Source organism: Gossypium raimondii, chromosome 4, assembly GCF_025698545.1.
Source record: "Gossypium raimondii isolate GPD5lz chromosome 4, ASM2569854v1, whole genome shotgun sequence".
Taxonomy (NCBI): Eukaryota; Viridiplantae; Streptophyta; class Magnoliopsida; order Malvales; family Malvaceae; genus Gossypium; species Gossypium raimondii.
The window spans coordinates 13,557,755-13,575,507 of record NC_068568.1 but is presented as its reverse complement, the minus strand read 5'-3'; the positions used below and the strand labels follow the sequence as shown (position 1 = coordinate 13,575,507).

The following is a 17,753-nucleotide window of genomic DNA, read 5'->3' as shown; positions in this document are numbered from 1 at the left end:
TTTTGTAAAAATTTCTATTGGTTAAATTTTTCTAGCTTTATTATATAAACATAGTCTAAACACTTTATTCATAATTGGACTATTTGTTCCTTTATTAATAAAATACTAAAATATATCAAAAGATTGTTTATCTCCTTAATATCTATATATTCTATTTCAAACTCTTCTCAATCTCTATATAAAATAGATTTTAGTAATAAATCATGAGCTTCATTTTCTTTAGTTGTTTTTTCAACTAAAAATTGTGAAACTTAGTAAGAGCTCTTCTGAAATTAGCTCTTTGGTCAGAAATATGGGTTTTTCATATTTCATTAATAAAATTATATAATTCTAATGATAAGCCTGGATTATAAAAATCTTTTATTTCCTGAATTTGTTGTTGTTTCAACAAATTTTCTGCTCCCTTTATCATTTCAGCATATCTGGCTTGGAATGCTGAATTTGGATCTTGGGACCAAGGTAATTGACTTACCATTTTTTGTGTTAATGATAAATGAGTTTCAACTGGTTGTCTTACCATTGGATATGGCACATAATATCCTTGATTAGGATAAAAAGGTGTTTGTACAGGTATAGTCACAAATCCTTGATTAGAATTTGTTGTTTTCCCTTTGTTGGGTCTTTTATGGACAGTTGTCCATTCACCAACTTTTTCTAGAGGTTTTTTACCTCTATCCATAAGGCCTGATAAGATAATCAGCAATAACATTATCAGTTCCTTTTACATATAAAACTTCAAAATTAAAAGTACATAATTCATTGTACCTTCTAATTCTCCTAGGTACAGTTTCTAAACTTTTGTTAGTAAGGAATTGTTTAACTACCGATTATCGCTTTTATTATAAATTTTTCAGGTGCTAAATATATAAGAAAATTTGTTATCCCTTTTTATTGCTAATAATTATTTTTCATATATAACATAATTAATTTCATTTGGTTTAAATTTTCCGAACTATATCCACATATTAATTCTTCATCATTTATTATTTTAGCTTTTAAAATACATTCCCAATAATTTTGTGGGCATCTGTTTCCAAAATTAATTTATCACCTTGTTTAGGTAATTAAACTTTTGGACTATGATTTATTTGATTTTAGGTTTTGTATAATTTCTAAGTCTTTTTAGACCGGAGAAAAGGTTTATCCTTTTTAATTTTTCATATAACCTACCTATTTTTTCGATAAGTTGGGAAAGAAGTTCCTTTCATAATTAATAATTCCTAAAATTGTTGAAGTTGCTTTTTATCTTCAATATTTTCAGGAAATTCTTTTTTTACTATAATATGATCTTGTAGGTTAAGACCATCTAGATAATTTCAATCCTAAAAATTCTATTTCTGCTTTTTATAATTCTATTTTCTTAGGACTTAATATGATTCCATGTTTTATAAATTCTTGAGAAATAATATTTAAATATTTTCTATGTTTTTCTAATGTATCTGAAAATATTAAAATATCATCTATATAGACTACACAAAATTTTTTATATTTATTTAATATAGAATTCATCCATCTTTGGAAGATTTGCGGTGCATTACATAATCCAAATGGCATTACTCTCCATTGATAATGTCCATTAGGAGCACTAAAAGCTGTTAAAGGTTTAGATTTTTCAATTAACATTATTTGCCAAAATCCCGATTTACAATCAAATTTACTAGAATATTTTGTTTGTTTAGCTTGATTAATTAAAACATCCTTTCTTGAATAAAATATCCATCAAAAGTAATATTTTGATTTAATCTTTTATAATTAATAATCATTTTAGCTTTTCCTCTTTTATTTCAAAGATGGTTTCTAACCATAAAAGCTAGACTAGAATGTAGACTATTAGTTTTTTCTATTAATCCTTTTCTAATAATTCATTAATTTGTATATCAAATTCATCTATTAATGGTTCTTCACTAAAATTATCTTCTAAAATTTTAAACAACCAATGATTTATTTCTAATTGTTTAATTTGTTCTTTTCTTGGTGGTGTAAACTTTTTATCACACGCAAATTTATGATTTTCTACTAGTATTTGTACGAAGATTTTTCAATAGATAACATAATTAATTTTTTATCAATAGAAAATGGTAGATATTTATATATAAAATTATTTCTTAATAATATATCTCCACGCATTTCAAGAAAACATAAAATTTTAGGTATCACAAATCTTACATTATTTATATATATTGGTACATTTCTAGCTTTACATTGGATTATGGTTTCATTACCATCTATTCCTATTGCTTTTATTGGATGTTTCATAGGTTCCTATTTTTCTCTGAATGACATTTTTCTACAACTACTAGTTGTAGCTCCTCGTATCTAATAAAGCATGCAAATAATATGTTTTATATTCTCTAAATTGAAATGTAATTTCAATATATGTGTAGTATTTCTGGATGGAAATTTGAAAATTTAATTACATCACTTGTTCCAAATTTTATTTGTTGAATAATTGTTGAAGTTTGTATTTCTTCCATACTAGTGTTTTTAGAATTTCTACTTGGTTCGTAGGAAAAATAGGAATATGAACTGTTTTCATTCCTATTGATGTAGAATTTGTACTTATATTATCCTCTTCTTCCTCTATTGGAGTATTTGAGGTAAAATTAAATTGTCATTTCTATTTGTTATAGCAGTATTTTTAAAATATAATTTATTTCAGCACGACATGTATTCTATAGTACTTACAGGTTTAGAAGTACTTGCACTACTTATTTTTCTATCATCCAGTCTTTTGGTATTGATAGATCTCTTAAATGTAATAATTTTGGTTGTATTTTAGTAGTAAATTTATTAGTTTCAAAAGCTCAATAATTTTATTATTAATCCCTTTGATTTCTACTTCTATTGTATTTGTATACTTATTAATAGAAGTCCAACTTATTGCTAGATCTTCCGCTAAATCATTAATTTTAGAATTTTTGTTTTAATTCTTAAACATAAACACTCTTCTATTAGAGGATCCGTAATAGATATAAAGTAATTTGGTTTAACTTTAAATCCTATTACACTTGTATGTAAATTTGATTGAATTCTTCCAATAAGTGCTTTTATTGGATTTTCAAATCTTTTATCTAACATGACTGCTATTATAGGTATATCATGACCTTTTCTAAATAAAGCTCTAATAGTTATCATTATTATTCCTCAATGTATATACCTAACTTGAGGATATTTCTTTTGATCCTCTTAATTTTATCTTTAGTAAATAATAGGATTTCATTAATCTTCCTCTAGTATCCTTTGCTCTTTGTATTTCCACTTATTTTTCTACATGTCTTTGACTTCATATTTTGAATTTAGATGTTTTATATATTTCTTCTTTAGAAATATGATTTTATTTATTTTTCTATCATTTCACCGAAAAGTCTTTTCTTCTCCAATTAAATTTCATAGTTTTATATCTTGCTATTCATTTTTAGGAATTTCTTCTAATTAATTATTAGAACTACTTCTCATTAAACATAAATATATATTCTTCTTCGTCATATCGAATCTATTTCTAATATTAATTCATATAATATTTCTTCAGATTTATTTTCTCTTCTAAACATATTTCTAATTATTGTTCTTCAAGTGTTTTAATAATTTTCTTTGCACTTTTCCTTTAATTATTAGGACAATTTGGTGCTATGTGACTTTCTTCATCACATATAAAACATTTACATATTTGTCTTTTAGGTTTTTAGAAGTTTTTCTTCTACCAAATCTTTTTTATTATAACCAGTCTATTTTTATTTCTGGTTTCCATCTAACTAGTTTATACCTTCTATTTTTCTTTTTATATCTTTTATAAGTGTTAGGACGTATTGGTTTATATCCAAATTCCCATTCATTTTCTAAAATTTTTGTACAATATTTAGTACTTAATTTATGCTTAACTTGTTTAGAAGCTTTATTTTGTAAACAATGTAAAGTTATTCTTTCTTTTGTAAAATTTGTTCTATTTCCTATAGAGTCTATACTTTCGATGGTACACCAGTCATTTTACTATGTTTTTCTAAATAAGAAACATATTTTTTTATACATATCACATCCCATGATAGTGGTAATTTATAAAATATTAGTTTTCTGAAATTCTATATTTTCATTTTTAATTTTGATATTCATGAAGAAAATTCTTTTAAATATCTAATACGTAACATAGGTGTTTGCTGTTTTTCTCTTTTAACTTGTTCGTTTTCCAACCATCATCATCATCTTATACCAACTATACTCTTCCATTCCATTCATTTCAACGCAATGCTTGAAAATTATGTGGAAATAAAATGAGATTTTTGTGGCAACCACATATGAAAGGTGAAGTTTACTAATCATCTAACTTTAGAGGACCAAACAATTGTCCATTTTACGTCGAAATATGCTTGGCGTGGCATGCTCGTTCATGAACCGTACGCCCCTATCACTGTCCGGTGTGAAGTTTTCATTGCGGACGCAACCCTCGAAATGTTTGAAATGGTAACTTCCAACTCTTTTTTATTTTTTTTGATGTATTTTAAAATTTAAATTTTGTTTTTTCTAAAATAATATATAATAAGTATATTTTCACATAATATTCACAAAAATTTCATATTATTTTAGTTAATAGATTTTAATAACTACATCTCAAAACAAAATAAAAATTTTAAAATTCAAAAAATAATAATAATATAAACTAAATCTATATTTATGTATATTACGAGAATAATAATAATATTCGACATAATAAATTTAAATGTTAATTAAGACTAAAATTTTAAAAAATTATAATTAATCATAGCAATATTTTTTTTTTCCTTTAAACATCTTTTGGACAAATGCAGCAATGCACACTTTGCTCAGCTTTGCCTGCCCCTCCACCGTGCCTCTCTTTATGCCGCATCAGTAAAACTTTTGACACGAGGCTAAACTCATTTTATATTAAAATTTTGGCTCAACCGGTAAAAAAAAACTCCTTAAACTTAAAAAAAACAACAATTAATTTTTTTTTTATTCAATTGGTTATTTGAACTTTTAAAATGTATCACAAAAATCCTCAAATCTTTTTAGAAAAGTAATTAAGCTCCTGTTTTTTTTACTCTATTAGATACTTGAACTGTCAAAGTCATCGAAAAGAACCTTAAAATTTTTCAAAAAAAAGTAATTAAACCTTTACTTTTTTTTACTAAATTATCAAAATGCATCGAAAAAACAATTTGAGCGTAAACTTTAACAGTTGACTGTTAAAGTTAACTGCCCCTAATTTTTTTCAATTAAAGTCACTCCATGTAACAACCATTGCATCACATGTGATAAAAATTATTTAAAAATTTAAAATGAATAAAAGTTATAAAAATTATTAAACTTTAATAAAAATATAAAAATATTTAAAATTTAGTAAAAGTAGAAAAAATATAAATCATTGTGATTTTTTATAAAAATCATAAAAATTTATAAAATGCATCAAAAGATCCTTTAACCGTTGACCATTAAAGTTAATTATCCCCAATTTTTTTAATTAAAGTCATCACGTATCACAACACAACGTGACATGTGATAAAAATGATAAAAAATAAAATTAATAAATATTTCTTTTGGTGTGACAATTTTATAATTATTTTACTTAATTTTATATTTCTTTATATTTTGTATCATTTTCTTATGACTTTATACAATTTTCTTATGTCAAATCAAAATTATGCATTTCTTAAAATTTACGTTCAAAAGAAAAATTTTCTTTCATTTCTTTCATATTTTTACCTTATAAAAAGTAAAATTACATTTTTATAGTTTATTTTTCTATTGTTTCATTTTTCTATTTTTCCTATTTTTTCTAGTCTAACTACCAAACAAAGTCTAGATGAAGGCCTCATTCACAACCCCCCAAATACTATAGTATGTTTCTTTTTGAATTATAATTATTTATTTAACTCTTTAACTTTATAAAGAAATATTATAGTCATTCATTAAATTTTCATCTATTTTAACCATTGAACTTGTATTTTTGTCAAATCACCCTAAAATGGATAGAAAGGTTAATGTTTATTAACTTTGCTGACAAGACATACACATGAATTGTCACGTGGGTGATATGTCAACATTTAATTAATTTTAAAAAATCTAAATTTTAAAAAATATTATTTTGTATTATTATATTTTAATAAATTTTTGAAAAAATTTAAAAATCCACAAGCATGGCACGTCATCAAAGTTAAAAGACATTTATTTTTACATCTATTTTGGAGTGATTTGACAAAAAATATAAATTTAAAAATTAAAAAATTAATAAAAGACTAAAATAATTTTGTTATAAAACTAAAAACTAAAAAATTATTATGTGTTTAAAAAAAAGTAGTGATATTGAATCGTAATGGACATAACTAGAGTGGCAGGTAAAGGTCTTAGACTCATTTTGATGAAATGAAGTAATATTAGTTTTAATTATATATTATTTAACTCAAGTTTTTAAAAATGTTTTTTAATTTGTGTCTCCTTTCAGCTTTTCCATTACAAAGTCAGACAATGAAAGCCTTGTTTTTCTTTTTTGACATTACACCAATCTTCTTATCAATGTTTTTAGGCCACTTATCAAATATTTCATTGAAAATACAACCTTCATAAATGATTTATCTCATCAAATCTTGTAATTTTGAAATTTTCATTTTGCTTATCATTTGTTAAATTCGAGTGAGTTTTATAAGTAAACATCGCTTAGCTGCTAAATTAAAAATACAGAGTTCTAATTTTTAACATGAACTATCCAAGAAATCATAATCTGAACTGGAACTAAAACCTACATATAATAATCGCACATGATGAGACTCAAAGAGCCACACATATAATTATAAATTATGAATCTCGAACTTAAATACTCTTACCTTTATCAATTGAATCAAAATCAAGTTATATTTTGTTTTTGATAATTGAAACTTAGAAAACAATAAGTCTACATCAATTAATATTAATCATGGTTTTTATATTGTCATTTTGGCGGTGCCGGGTCTTGACCAATTATTGACAATGACACTTTATAATATATTTTATGTCCAAAATTTATTGATATAATTTTGATTTAATTGATATTATTATTGCAATAATGAATACGAATTGATATAACCATGGCGAGCTGCATATTTTTGGTTAGGCCATTTTATTTATGAAATTTTATAACATTTAAATTGAATTTATTCAATAAAATTCATAACCAACAAAATCTCAAAGAGAACGACGGAAATGTGATTTATTCCGAGATTCATTGTTTGTTTGAATATTCTAAAATGTAAGGTTTTTTTATATGAATAATACAAAATAAATAAATACCATAACAGGATAAAGAGAATAATATTGATAAAGCTAGACAAAATGTATAGTGAATTTGGTGCGGCCTGATCAATTGGTGGCACTCCTTTAATCTTAAATAAATATAAATAAATAAATATATATATATATATTGTGTGCAGTCTGACCAATCGGTGGCACTCACTAAAATGTGATGACCTAAAATATTTAAATACCTGATATGTAAATTTTACACTTTGATTGAAAAGCTTTTAAGGTTATGCCAAACAGCTTGACGGCACCAAAGTTCAAAAGAGTAAATTGTTTCATAAGCCCTTCTTATTTATTTTCTTTTATTTCCCTTCAACACCAAAAATAGAGAGGCCTATTACAAATTAGTCCAAAAAGTTTTTTCTACTAAAAATATTTTCGTAAGAAAGCCGATTTCAACTGGAAATAATTTTCATTTATTTTCTAAAAATATATAATTTTCAAATTATTTTATTCCAATTCGACTAATTTTTCGAAAAATAAGTTTACAAAATAATTATTTGAAAAAATTATTTTTAAAAAAATTATTTTTAAAAAGTAAATAAAATTTATTTCAGTTGGAATCAACTTTTTACAAAATACTTTTTAGTAAAATAAATATTTTGGACTAATTGGTAAAAGGCCTCTCTATTTTTTGTGTTGAAGGGAAATAAAAAGAAATAATAAACAAAAAGAGTTTATGAAGCTATTTACCCTTTTGAACTTTGGTGTCAGTGGCACCCTTAAAAGCTTTTCAATCAAAATGACAAACTTACATATCAAGTTCCTAAATATTTTAGGTCATCGCATTTCATTCTGGTATGGCCGGTTGGTTAGGTTGCACCCAAATTTTTCTTTTTAAAGATTAAATGGGTGCCGCTAATTGGTATAGGCAGCACCAAATATTCACAGTACATTTTGTCTAATTTCGTCAATATTATTCTCCTTATCCTATTATGATATTTATTTTATATTATTCATGTAAAACAAAAACAAAATTTAAAGATAGTTGGATCCATATATATTATTTAATAATGATTTTCAATTCAATTTATATTTAAAAATTATTGAGTTTACTCGTGAATAAAATAAAGCAGCTCCAAATAAAGGGTCAATGATGTTATGGACAATGCCACTTGCAAAATTGTAGCTGGGTCATGGTCATGGAGGTTGACGTCCTGACCTATTCCATGCCACAGATTAAAGCCGTCACAAAAGACCCTAACACAAGTTTTCTCATAGCAAAGCCTTTAATTTCTTCAATTGGTTAGATGGAAGTATAATGTGGCAATCTCAAAGCCACACTGGGTCTCCCTTTAAGTCCTATTGGAAATTTGCTTCCCTTCATTGAATCATTTCATTGGATTTTGTTTCTATTACTATTTAATTGAATTTTTGTGGCTGTAATTAGAATGAAAAAGTTGTGCATAAGGATCCAGACTAAATGCGTCTACAACCCCTATATTGTTACCCCCCTTTTTTTAAATATCTTATATTACCCCTTTTACTACTAAAAATATCATGAAGTTTATCGTAAGTCTCCGTGCTATATCGTGAAGTTTATTTTAATTTTTATACATTTGAAAAGTTGACATTTTAGTCTTTGCATGTCAAGTTTGTTGTTAATGGAACGACATGATTTAACGGTGGCTGACGTGGCATTAAATGAAATTAAGAGGATAAAGAATGGTTTTGAAGAATGAATAGAGATGAGCAGTTGACTTTGCTTTTATCTCAAATTGTTTTCGATTTTTTCTTTTACAAAATTATTAGGTTTAAACTATTTGTAATTTCGTTCACATCAGCCATCATTAAGTCACGTTATTCCATTTGTTTTCAAGACCAATAAATTTTTTTATTTGATTTAATTTCACGTCATTCCGTTAACAACAAAGTTGACATATATCTTTCCAAACATACAAGGACTAAAATGAACTCTTTGATATGATGGAAAAACTTGTAATAAACTTTAACCCGCATACATGATAAAAAGTTGATAAAAAATTAATGCTTTGATGTCTTAATTAATCTAAATAAAAAAAAGCAATAAATATGCAAATAGACCCACTTGAATGAGGTTTAGAACAAAAGTCAGAAACTAAATATTTTAGAAGAGGGCAAGTTAATAAGATTTCATTATTTCTAAAGTTATTTAGAGATATTTAAAAAATTGTCAAAGCTTGAATGACTTTTAAAAGTCAAAAGGAGTTAATCAGTAATAAACCAGCGATTAAGATAATTACCTGTGGGTTCATGCATGGTTTATTTTAAACTGTTTCAAAATGATGAAGCTCTTGATAACTACTTGTTCACACGCGATAGGATTTAGTAATTTGCTTAACAGATTTCAAATCATATGACATTGCAAGGAATTCGTGGGACAGTTATTTATTACTCCACTCTTCTCTTTCTTCACGCTTTTTCACTATGAAATCCAAATCTTTATATAATTTAATTAAGTCTATCAACCCAGTCATTAGCGGACATATGTTGAAATTGTTATGGTATGCATGAATAACCTGGTTTTGAAGTGATCAAAAAATCCACGTGCTGTATGTAGATTCCAGCACACATTTAGATGCTAATACTTTAAAATGGAGAAATTAACCTTAAAAGTTTTGAGACCATATCGACAACTCCCGGGGGGAAAATGGAAACTAATTGAAACGCTGTATTGACTGAATTTTAAGTCTAACATTGCAGGCATATTTCTTCAAATGGCAGAAATTTCCAACTTAGTTGGTCATATAGAATTAGAAAAAAAAAAAAAAATTTTGATGTAGGGTATATAAGACATTAATGTTTCTTGGCATTTTGAAAATTTGAGATTTGCCGTTACCCAACGCTCTATAAATTCCCCACCCACTCATTCATCATCTTAAATCCCCCAAACAACCTAGAGAAAGCTTGCGAAACATACACAGCTTCACCATACCTGCCTCTTCCTGCCCAGGGAAGGAATGAAGAGCCTTTGTTTCAGCCCCAGGACGGCTTCCTTGTCCATCTCTCGCCAATCCAACTCACCTTCGCTATCTAGTACTGCTCGCCGTAGATTCTCCCAATCCGAGATCGAGCATGCCATCGACGCCGCTGCCGCAATCATCATGAAATGGGATGCCGAAACGTCAGCTTACGCTGGAGTTACCTCTCTTTTCCACGAAAGCAAGAGAGAAGCCATGCAGTTCACAAAATCCGTCAACGAGCTACAAGATATCATGCATTTGCTGGTTTCTGATCAAGATTCCGGTTCGGAAAAGTTCAGTCAGGCTCAACGTTTGATGCAGATCGCAATGAAGAGGCTTCAAAAAGAGTTTTACCAGATTCTGTCGACGAACCGGGCGGATTTGGATCCGGAATCCGTTTCCACCCGGTCATCACGGACTTCCACAAGCATGTCGGATTATGATGATGATGGCTTGCCGGATGATGAGATTCGCCCCGCGGGGGATTCCATCACTGAGTTAGAGGATGTTTCTTCTACGGCTATGTCGGACCTGAAATTGATAGCAGATTGCATGATCGCTTCTGGTTACGCTAAAGAATGCATACGAGTATATAAAATTATTCGAAAGTCGATTATCGATGAAGGCATTTACAAGCTGGGGATCGAGAAACTAAGCTCGTCTCAGGTTAATAAAATGGATTGGGATGTACTCGATTGGAAAATCAAGAACTGGTTAGATGCCGAGAAAATTTCGTTGAGGACACTTTTCAAAGGAGAAAGAATCCTCTGTGATCACGTCTTTTCTTCGTCGGATTCCATCAAAGAATCTTGCTTTGCGGAGATCTCAAAAGAAGGCGCCACGCTTTTGTTTGGATTCGCCGAACTCGTCGCCAAGGCTAAGAAATCGCCGTTGGAGAAAATGTTCCGTGTTCTCGATATGTACACGGCTATTTCAGAGGATTGGCAAGAGATTGAAACGATCTTTGCTTTTGAATCAGTTTCAGCCGTCCGATTGCAAGCTATTAACTCGCTAGTTCGACTCAGCGAGTCAGTCCTGTCGTTGTTGACGGATTTCGAGTCTACAATCCATAAGGACTCCTCCAAAGCGATGACTCCAGGCAGTGGTCTGCATCGTTTAACGATGTACTCGATGGATTACCTCACTCTCCTTGCCGATTATGGTAACATCCTCACTGACATTATCTCGGACTGGCCACCACCAGCGAAGTCATCGTTACCGGAATCTTTCTTCGACAGTCCGGTTTCCGACGATTCTCCGAGGCCTGCGATCTCCGTCCGCATAGCGTGGCTAATCCTCGTCCTACTCTGCAAACTCGACTGCAAATCAAAGCATTACAAAGACGTCTCATTATCGTACCTATTCCTAGCCAACAATCTCCAACATGTAATCTCCAGAGTCCGTGCATCCAATCTCATGTATTTACTGGGCGAGGAATGGATAACGAAACATGAAGCCAAGGTGAGACAGTTCGCGGCGAACTACGAGCGGTTAGCTTGGGGCCAAGTGTTCGCATCATTGCCGGAGAATCCAATGGCTTCGATGACCGGCGGGAAAGCTAAAGAATGTTTCATGAAATTTACTTCAAGCTTTGAAGATGCATACAGTAAGCAGTGTTCTTGCGTCGTACCCGATCTGAAACTGCGAGACGAGATCAAGGCTTCAATCGGGACAAAAGTCGTGGCAGTGTATAGGGAGTTCTATGATATGCATAAATCAACGGTGGGAGAAGAAAGTAGCGAGAAATTATTCGTCCGATTTTCGCCTGAAGATGTAGGGAATTACTTGTCGGAATTGTTCTTTGCGACGGTTAGTTCGGGAAGTTCATCTACATCTTCTTCAACATCGTCTCATCATCATCGGTATATGCGCTCACTCTTACGAGCGTAGAGTTTGTCTTTTCTTCTTAGGAAAAAAAAAAGTTATGGAGATTTTATGTTTATGTAATCCTCAATATCCTTCCGAGGTAGTCAGATACGATTTTTTAACGATATTTTCTGTAAATGGTCTAATTCCTGATTTTCATGTCCTCAAATATATGCTTTACCAATCATTTCATTCATTTTTCAATTGCGTAAGATTCAAATAAAAGGCCTATCTTCCTCTTTTGTAGTATATTTTAATTTTTTATTATTATTAGATGAGTGAGTAAAATAATTTTTCATTAAATTTGACGTTAAATATAAAATATAATAATAAATTTAGCTCATAATTTTATATATTTATTCAATTTAAACCCTATTTTTATTGAAAATAAATTAGGAAAATTTTAAATTAATAAGACTAAAGTGTTAAAAAGACCTTATAACAAATTAAAAAATTAATTAAGCCCTTTTAAAATTATATTTAAAAATCATAAAATTATAAACAAAAATTATAAAAATTTTATTTTTAAAAAATTATATTTTAAAATATTATAATTTTTATTAAAAATATCAATCTTGACCCATTAAAGTCTAATAGTTATAAGATTTAAAAACAAAATTTTAACCCCTACTCTTTTATTGGGTCGATATTGTTAATTTTAATAAAATTTTATAATTTTAAATTTTTATAAGTTTTGTTTACAATTTTATGGTTTTTAAAATAATTTTAAAATTTAGAAGGGTTTAATTGACTCTGTTTTTTTAATTTGTTACTAAGGCCTTTTTGACCCCATAGCTTTATTAGTTTCAAAATTTTTTACTTCCAATAAAAGAGTAGGGGTCAAAATGAATAAATGTGTAAAGTTTGAGGGCTAAATTTATTAATATACCTTATATACAAACACCAAAACAAATATTTAATAGTGCAATTTTAACGGAAGGGTTGTTTTGTTCACTCATCTAACGTACCGAAACTAATTTGCTAATTTTTCAGTAGGGAGGCTAAAATACAATCTATAGTATAGTACAAGGGGTTTTGTGATACTTTTACCAAACTTTTCTCTCCCTAAGGTGAAAAAGAAAAAAAAAATATAATCTTGATGTTTAAATTTGGTAATTAGGTCCAATTTAGCATCTATATTTTCTTTTCACTTTGGTACTTGACTTTGATGATTAGATTCATTTTAGTATTTGAACTTGTGAGCGTAACTTGAATTGGGTAAAAGTTTGATGATGTAACATTTTGCAATTGTAATTGATTTAAATTTTGCTAAGTTGACCAATTGGATGATAACCTGGACGCCGGCCAGTGATGATGATGACGATGAGAAATGGATGGTCGATTATTTGCTGATGGAAGGGTGTTAGGTTAAAAATTTTCTAATTTTTAAAAGGACTAAAAGAACAATTTTTTATTGTGTAATTTTTACAACAAAATATAAAAACACTGACACGGCAAGTCCAGTCAGCTTCCCGTTAATGAGATAACGACTGAGAGACCATTTTGATAATTTTTTGTAACGACAGTGACTAAATTGACCTCTGATATAGTTTACCCTAAAATTTTATATAATCTGGATCAGAATTAAATTAGAGGTTTTTTAAGTCACTTAAAAAAGATTAATTTATTCCTAAACCTATAGTACACAATCCGCAAAGTAATTTAATCAAACCAAACATAAGAGGAAGTTGTGGAGAAGAAACCTTCTTGACACTTGAATTGGATATGCAACTTTTAAAATGCTGGGTCTCAAACAACAACATTCGAGGAACAACAGTGAAGAATTTGGTGTTAGAGGGACTGGGATAAAATTTTTAAAAAATAGGAGGGTCTAAAGCTAAAAATTATGTTTAAATTGAATAATTAATTGTTTTTTGAGAGGCTAAAATGCAGTTGTTCATTTGGTTAAAGTTTTTATAAGGGATTAAAAGGCAAGGGAAGTTGGATATGTGTCTAGCTTTTTTGGCCCACTATTTTTCTTTTGTTTAGAAATATCTCTCAATTTATTCCAATCCATTGCTTTGTTATTACATGTTTCTCGGACAGAGTAAACTCAATGATAGAGCACCCTTAACGGGGTGTCAAGTCCACTGCGTTAACGTCCGTATATGCATCATATATATATGAAGAAAAAGAAAGATTATTTACTACCTTGATTTTTCATTGCTTTGACACCATAAGTTGCAGAAAAAGGTAACATTATTCTTTTTTTAAAAAAACATAAAGGAATAAGGTTCTATTTTGCATCTTTTGATGGAGTACGGTAAAGAAGAAGGTGCATTCTCTCTCTGCTTTTGATCATCCTTTTGGTTTTCGAAAAATCCCAGGTGAATGGAATCAATGGATTGATAGTATTATTTTAGAATTAATTTGTTTTTTTTCCTTTTTGAACATGAATGAAATGCGCAAAGAATGCGAGAATGATTTGGAGAAAGGACTTCTTTCACGGCCTGCGCATTTACGGGAGACGATTCTACCGGGTTCGCCTACGTCAAGGCCTACTCTGTTTCTATCCAATTCAGGGAAGGCCTTGGTGGTTTCAAATTCCAGCAAGTCCCTTGCTTCTGGTTCTAATTCCGAAAAGCGGTTAGATAAAAAGAAGTACGTGAAACAAGTGACTGGCCGCCACAACGATACCGAAATACACCTTGCCGCACAACGCGGTGATGTTGCAGCAATTAGACAGATTCTAGCAGAAATTGATGATCGAATGACTGGTATAGTTAGTGCAGCAGAATTTGAGGCTGAGGTAAGTCGTTTATACAACAATGTTTGCATGTCAACGTCTATAAAATGTGTTGCATCGGCATTTTGATCCTCTTTTACATGGTTTTTAATAAGGTGGAAGAAATAAGGGTAGCAATTGTGAATGAAGTGAATGAATTAGGGGAGACGGCTTTGTTTATCGCAGCTGAAAAAGGGTATATCGATATAGTAAAAGAGCTTTTACCGTATACAACTAAGGAGGTTATTAAATTGAAGAATCGGTTCGAGCTTGATCCATTGCATATTGCGGCAAACCGAGGTCATGAAGGTATGTATGAACAACTTTCTCTCTTATGAGTGTAAATTTAAGGCCAAAATTGAGAAAAATATGTTTGGTTTGAAATGCTTGTACACAATCCGAAAGTTGCATCTTAGGATACTGCAGTATGTCTCAGTTCAATGAACACCTTTTATGCAGCCATTGTGCAGGTGCTGTTGGATCACGATCCAAGCCTAAGTAAAACAGTCGGGCAAGCAAATGCAACCCCTCTTGTATCGGCAGCAACAAAAGGGCATACGGATGTAGTACATGCATTGCTCAAAAATGATCCTAGCTTGATAGAGATACCAAAGGCAAATGGGAAAAATCCATTACACTTTGCTGTAAGGCAAGGGCATGTTGATATTGTCAAAGCATTGCTTGACAAGGATCCACAATTGGCAACAAAGACTGATAAAAAAGGGCAAACTGCATTGCATATGGCAGTTAAAGGGGTAAGCTATGAAGTGGTGAGGCTGCTTCTTAAGACAGATCCTTCCACTGTCACACTTCCGGACAAGTTCGGTAATACGGCATTACATATCGCTACTCGAAAAAAACGGACAGAGGTATCAACAATCGATTAGTGTCATATATGAAACATTTTAGAAAATGCGTTCATTCTTACCTGTAACTGTTTCCCGCAGATAGTGAATGAACTTCTACAGATCCCAGACACTAGTGTGAATGCACTTACAAGAGACCAGAAAACAGCTCTCGACATTGCCGAAGGGCTTCCCCTCTCTGAGGAGATTGTCGAAATAAAAGAGTGTTTGTCTAGTTTCGGTGGTGTGAGAGCGAACGAGCTAAACCAACCGCCAGACGAGCTGAGGAAAACCATGAAAGAGATCAAGAAAGAAGTGCATACTCAGCTAGAGCAAACCCTCAAAACAAACAGAAATGTGGATGGCATTGTCCTGGAGCTGATTAAGCTTCACCAGCAAGGCATCAACAATGCCACCAATCAAGTCACAGTGGTAGCCGTGCTTTTCGCAACTGTTGCATTTATGACAATTTTCACGGTCCCCGGGGGCGATAACGACAACGGGGTGGCCACTGTTGCTCGGGGAACATCGTTTAAGATCTTCTGTGTGTTCAACGCGCTCGCGCTCTTCACGTCACTCGCTGTCGTTGTCGTACAAATCACAATCGTGAGAAGAGAACTAAAAACAGAGAAAAGGTTTGTTGAGGTGATTAATAAGTTGATGTGGTTGGCCTCTGTCTGCACCAGTATTTCATATATTTCATCATCGTATATAGTGGCGGGTCGACGTAACAGGTGGGCTGCAATTCTTGTAACAGTTATAGGAGGAGTAACAATGGGTGGAGTTCTGGGTGCCATGACTTATTTGGTGGTGAAAAACAAAAGGGTTCGAAAAGTTAAAAAGAAAGACAAGAATTCAACCAATCAAACAGATTCCCTGAGTTTATCAGGTACTGATACAGAAGTGAACACAATCTATGCCCTTTGATGTTCATACTAGTTGGAAAATGGCCTATGCTAAATGGTTCATTGATAGAACATACATGAATGTGTTTGGTAAGCTAGAAAATGAAACATATAGTAACCCGGTCTTGGCTCTCTTGTGTTTTTTTTTTCCTTTAATCTGGGTAATTAATTAATTAGAAAAAGGAAAACTTAAAAAAAAAAAACAGTTTGAGGGAAATAAAAAGGTTCATCAATTTCATTTGACGACATCAGCCAATGAAACCCAAAAAACACTGTATTCATGGATAAATTGATAAATTAATTTTTTAATATATATATATATATAATAATGAGAAGGGATGGCATAAAATTGTGCTTCTACATCATCCCTATCCCTTTTCGATAGAAGGACGACAAATCAAATATTTTTTCTTAATTTTCAGCTTCTTTTTTTTGCTAAAAAATTCATATCCAACTAAAAAAAAATTAAAAATCAAAAGGAAAATCTAATTTATTATTTTCCTATAAAAAATAGAAATAACATAAAATCACAATTTTATACCCATTCCTCGTAAATAATTATACATAAAGCTTATAAACTTTCAATAAATTGAAACATTTTATACATACCAATGTGGCAGCCAGCCTTCGAGTTATTTACTAGAGTTTTCCGTTTTACCTTTTTCCCCTTTTTTGGTCAACCATAAGCCTCTTTTTGTGTTCGCACTCGATTTTTACATTTAGAAAATGAATCAATAATTATTTAGATGTCTAGATTAAAAAAATTTGTGCCTCAAACTTTTTTTTAATGTGTATTTGTAGACGCTTTTTTTTTATTTAAATATTGTTATAATAATTAGATTATATATAGTGTAAAATAATACAAGAGTGACAATTCAAACAGTAAGGGATGCAAAGAATTATTAGAATGGGAGTGATTCACATCGTAAGTCGTATAAAGAGTCACTAAAGATGGTGGTTTGAAGGTGTTGAGGTCGTATCTAAGTAAAGTGTAAGCTATCTCTCAAGTCTTGTGTGTCTTCTTATATGTGTATTTTCTTGCGCTGATGTGGAAAAGGGTATTTATAGAGGAAGACTAGCTTGACATGGGTCTCAACTAAAGTTGTTCATGAGTCGGGTTTGGACTCTAACAAAATTTTTTGACCTAACCCGAAAAATGGGCCTAATTTTATATTCAAGCTCGACC

General features: G+C 30.4%; 2 protein-coding genes across 2 annotated transcripts; both read left to right on the top strand.

The window, feature by feature from the left end:
• Positions 1 to 9,939: 9,939 nt before the first annotated feature.
• On the top strand, positions 9,940 to 12,288 carry LOC105768191 (exocyst complex component EXO70H1). The gene has a single exon (XM_012587971.2). The coding sequence runs from the start codon at positions 10,224 to 10,226 to the stop codon at positions 12,114 to 12,116; it is 1,893 nt and encodes a 630-aa protein (XP_012443425.1). The 5' UTR covers positions 9,940 to 10,223; the 3' UTR covers positions 12,117 to 12,288.
• A 2,546-nt stretch (positions 12,289 to 14,834) lies between these two features.
• LOC105768192 (ankyrin repeat-containing protein ITN1) lies at positions 14,835 to 16,684 on the top strand. Its single transcript, XM_052629935.1, has 3 exons — positions 14,835 to 15,126; positions 15,277 to 15,686; positions 15,765 to 16,684. The coding sequence occupies exons 1-3, from the start codon at positions 14,886 to 14,888 to the stop codon at positions 16,587 to 16,589; spliced, it is 1,476 nt and encodes a 491-aa protein (XP_052485895.1). The 5' UTR covers positions 14,835 to 14,885; the 3' UTR covers positions 16,590 to 16,684.
• The last annotated feature ends 1,069 nt before the right edge of the window (positions 16,685 to 17,753 follow it).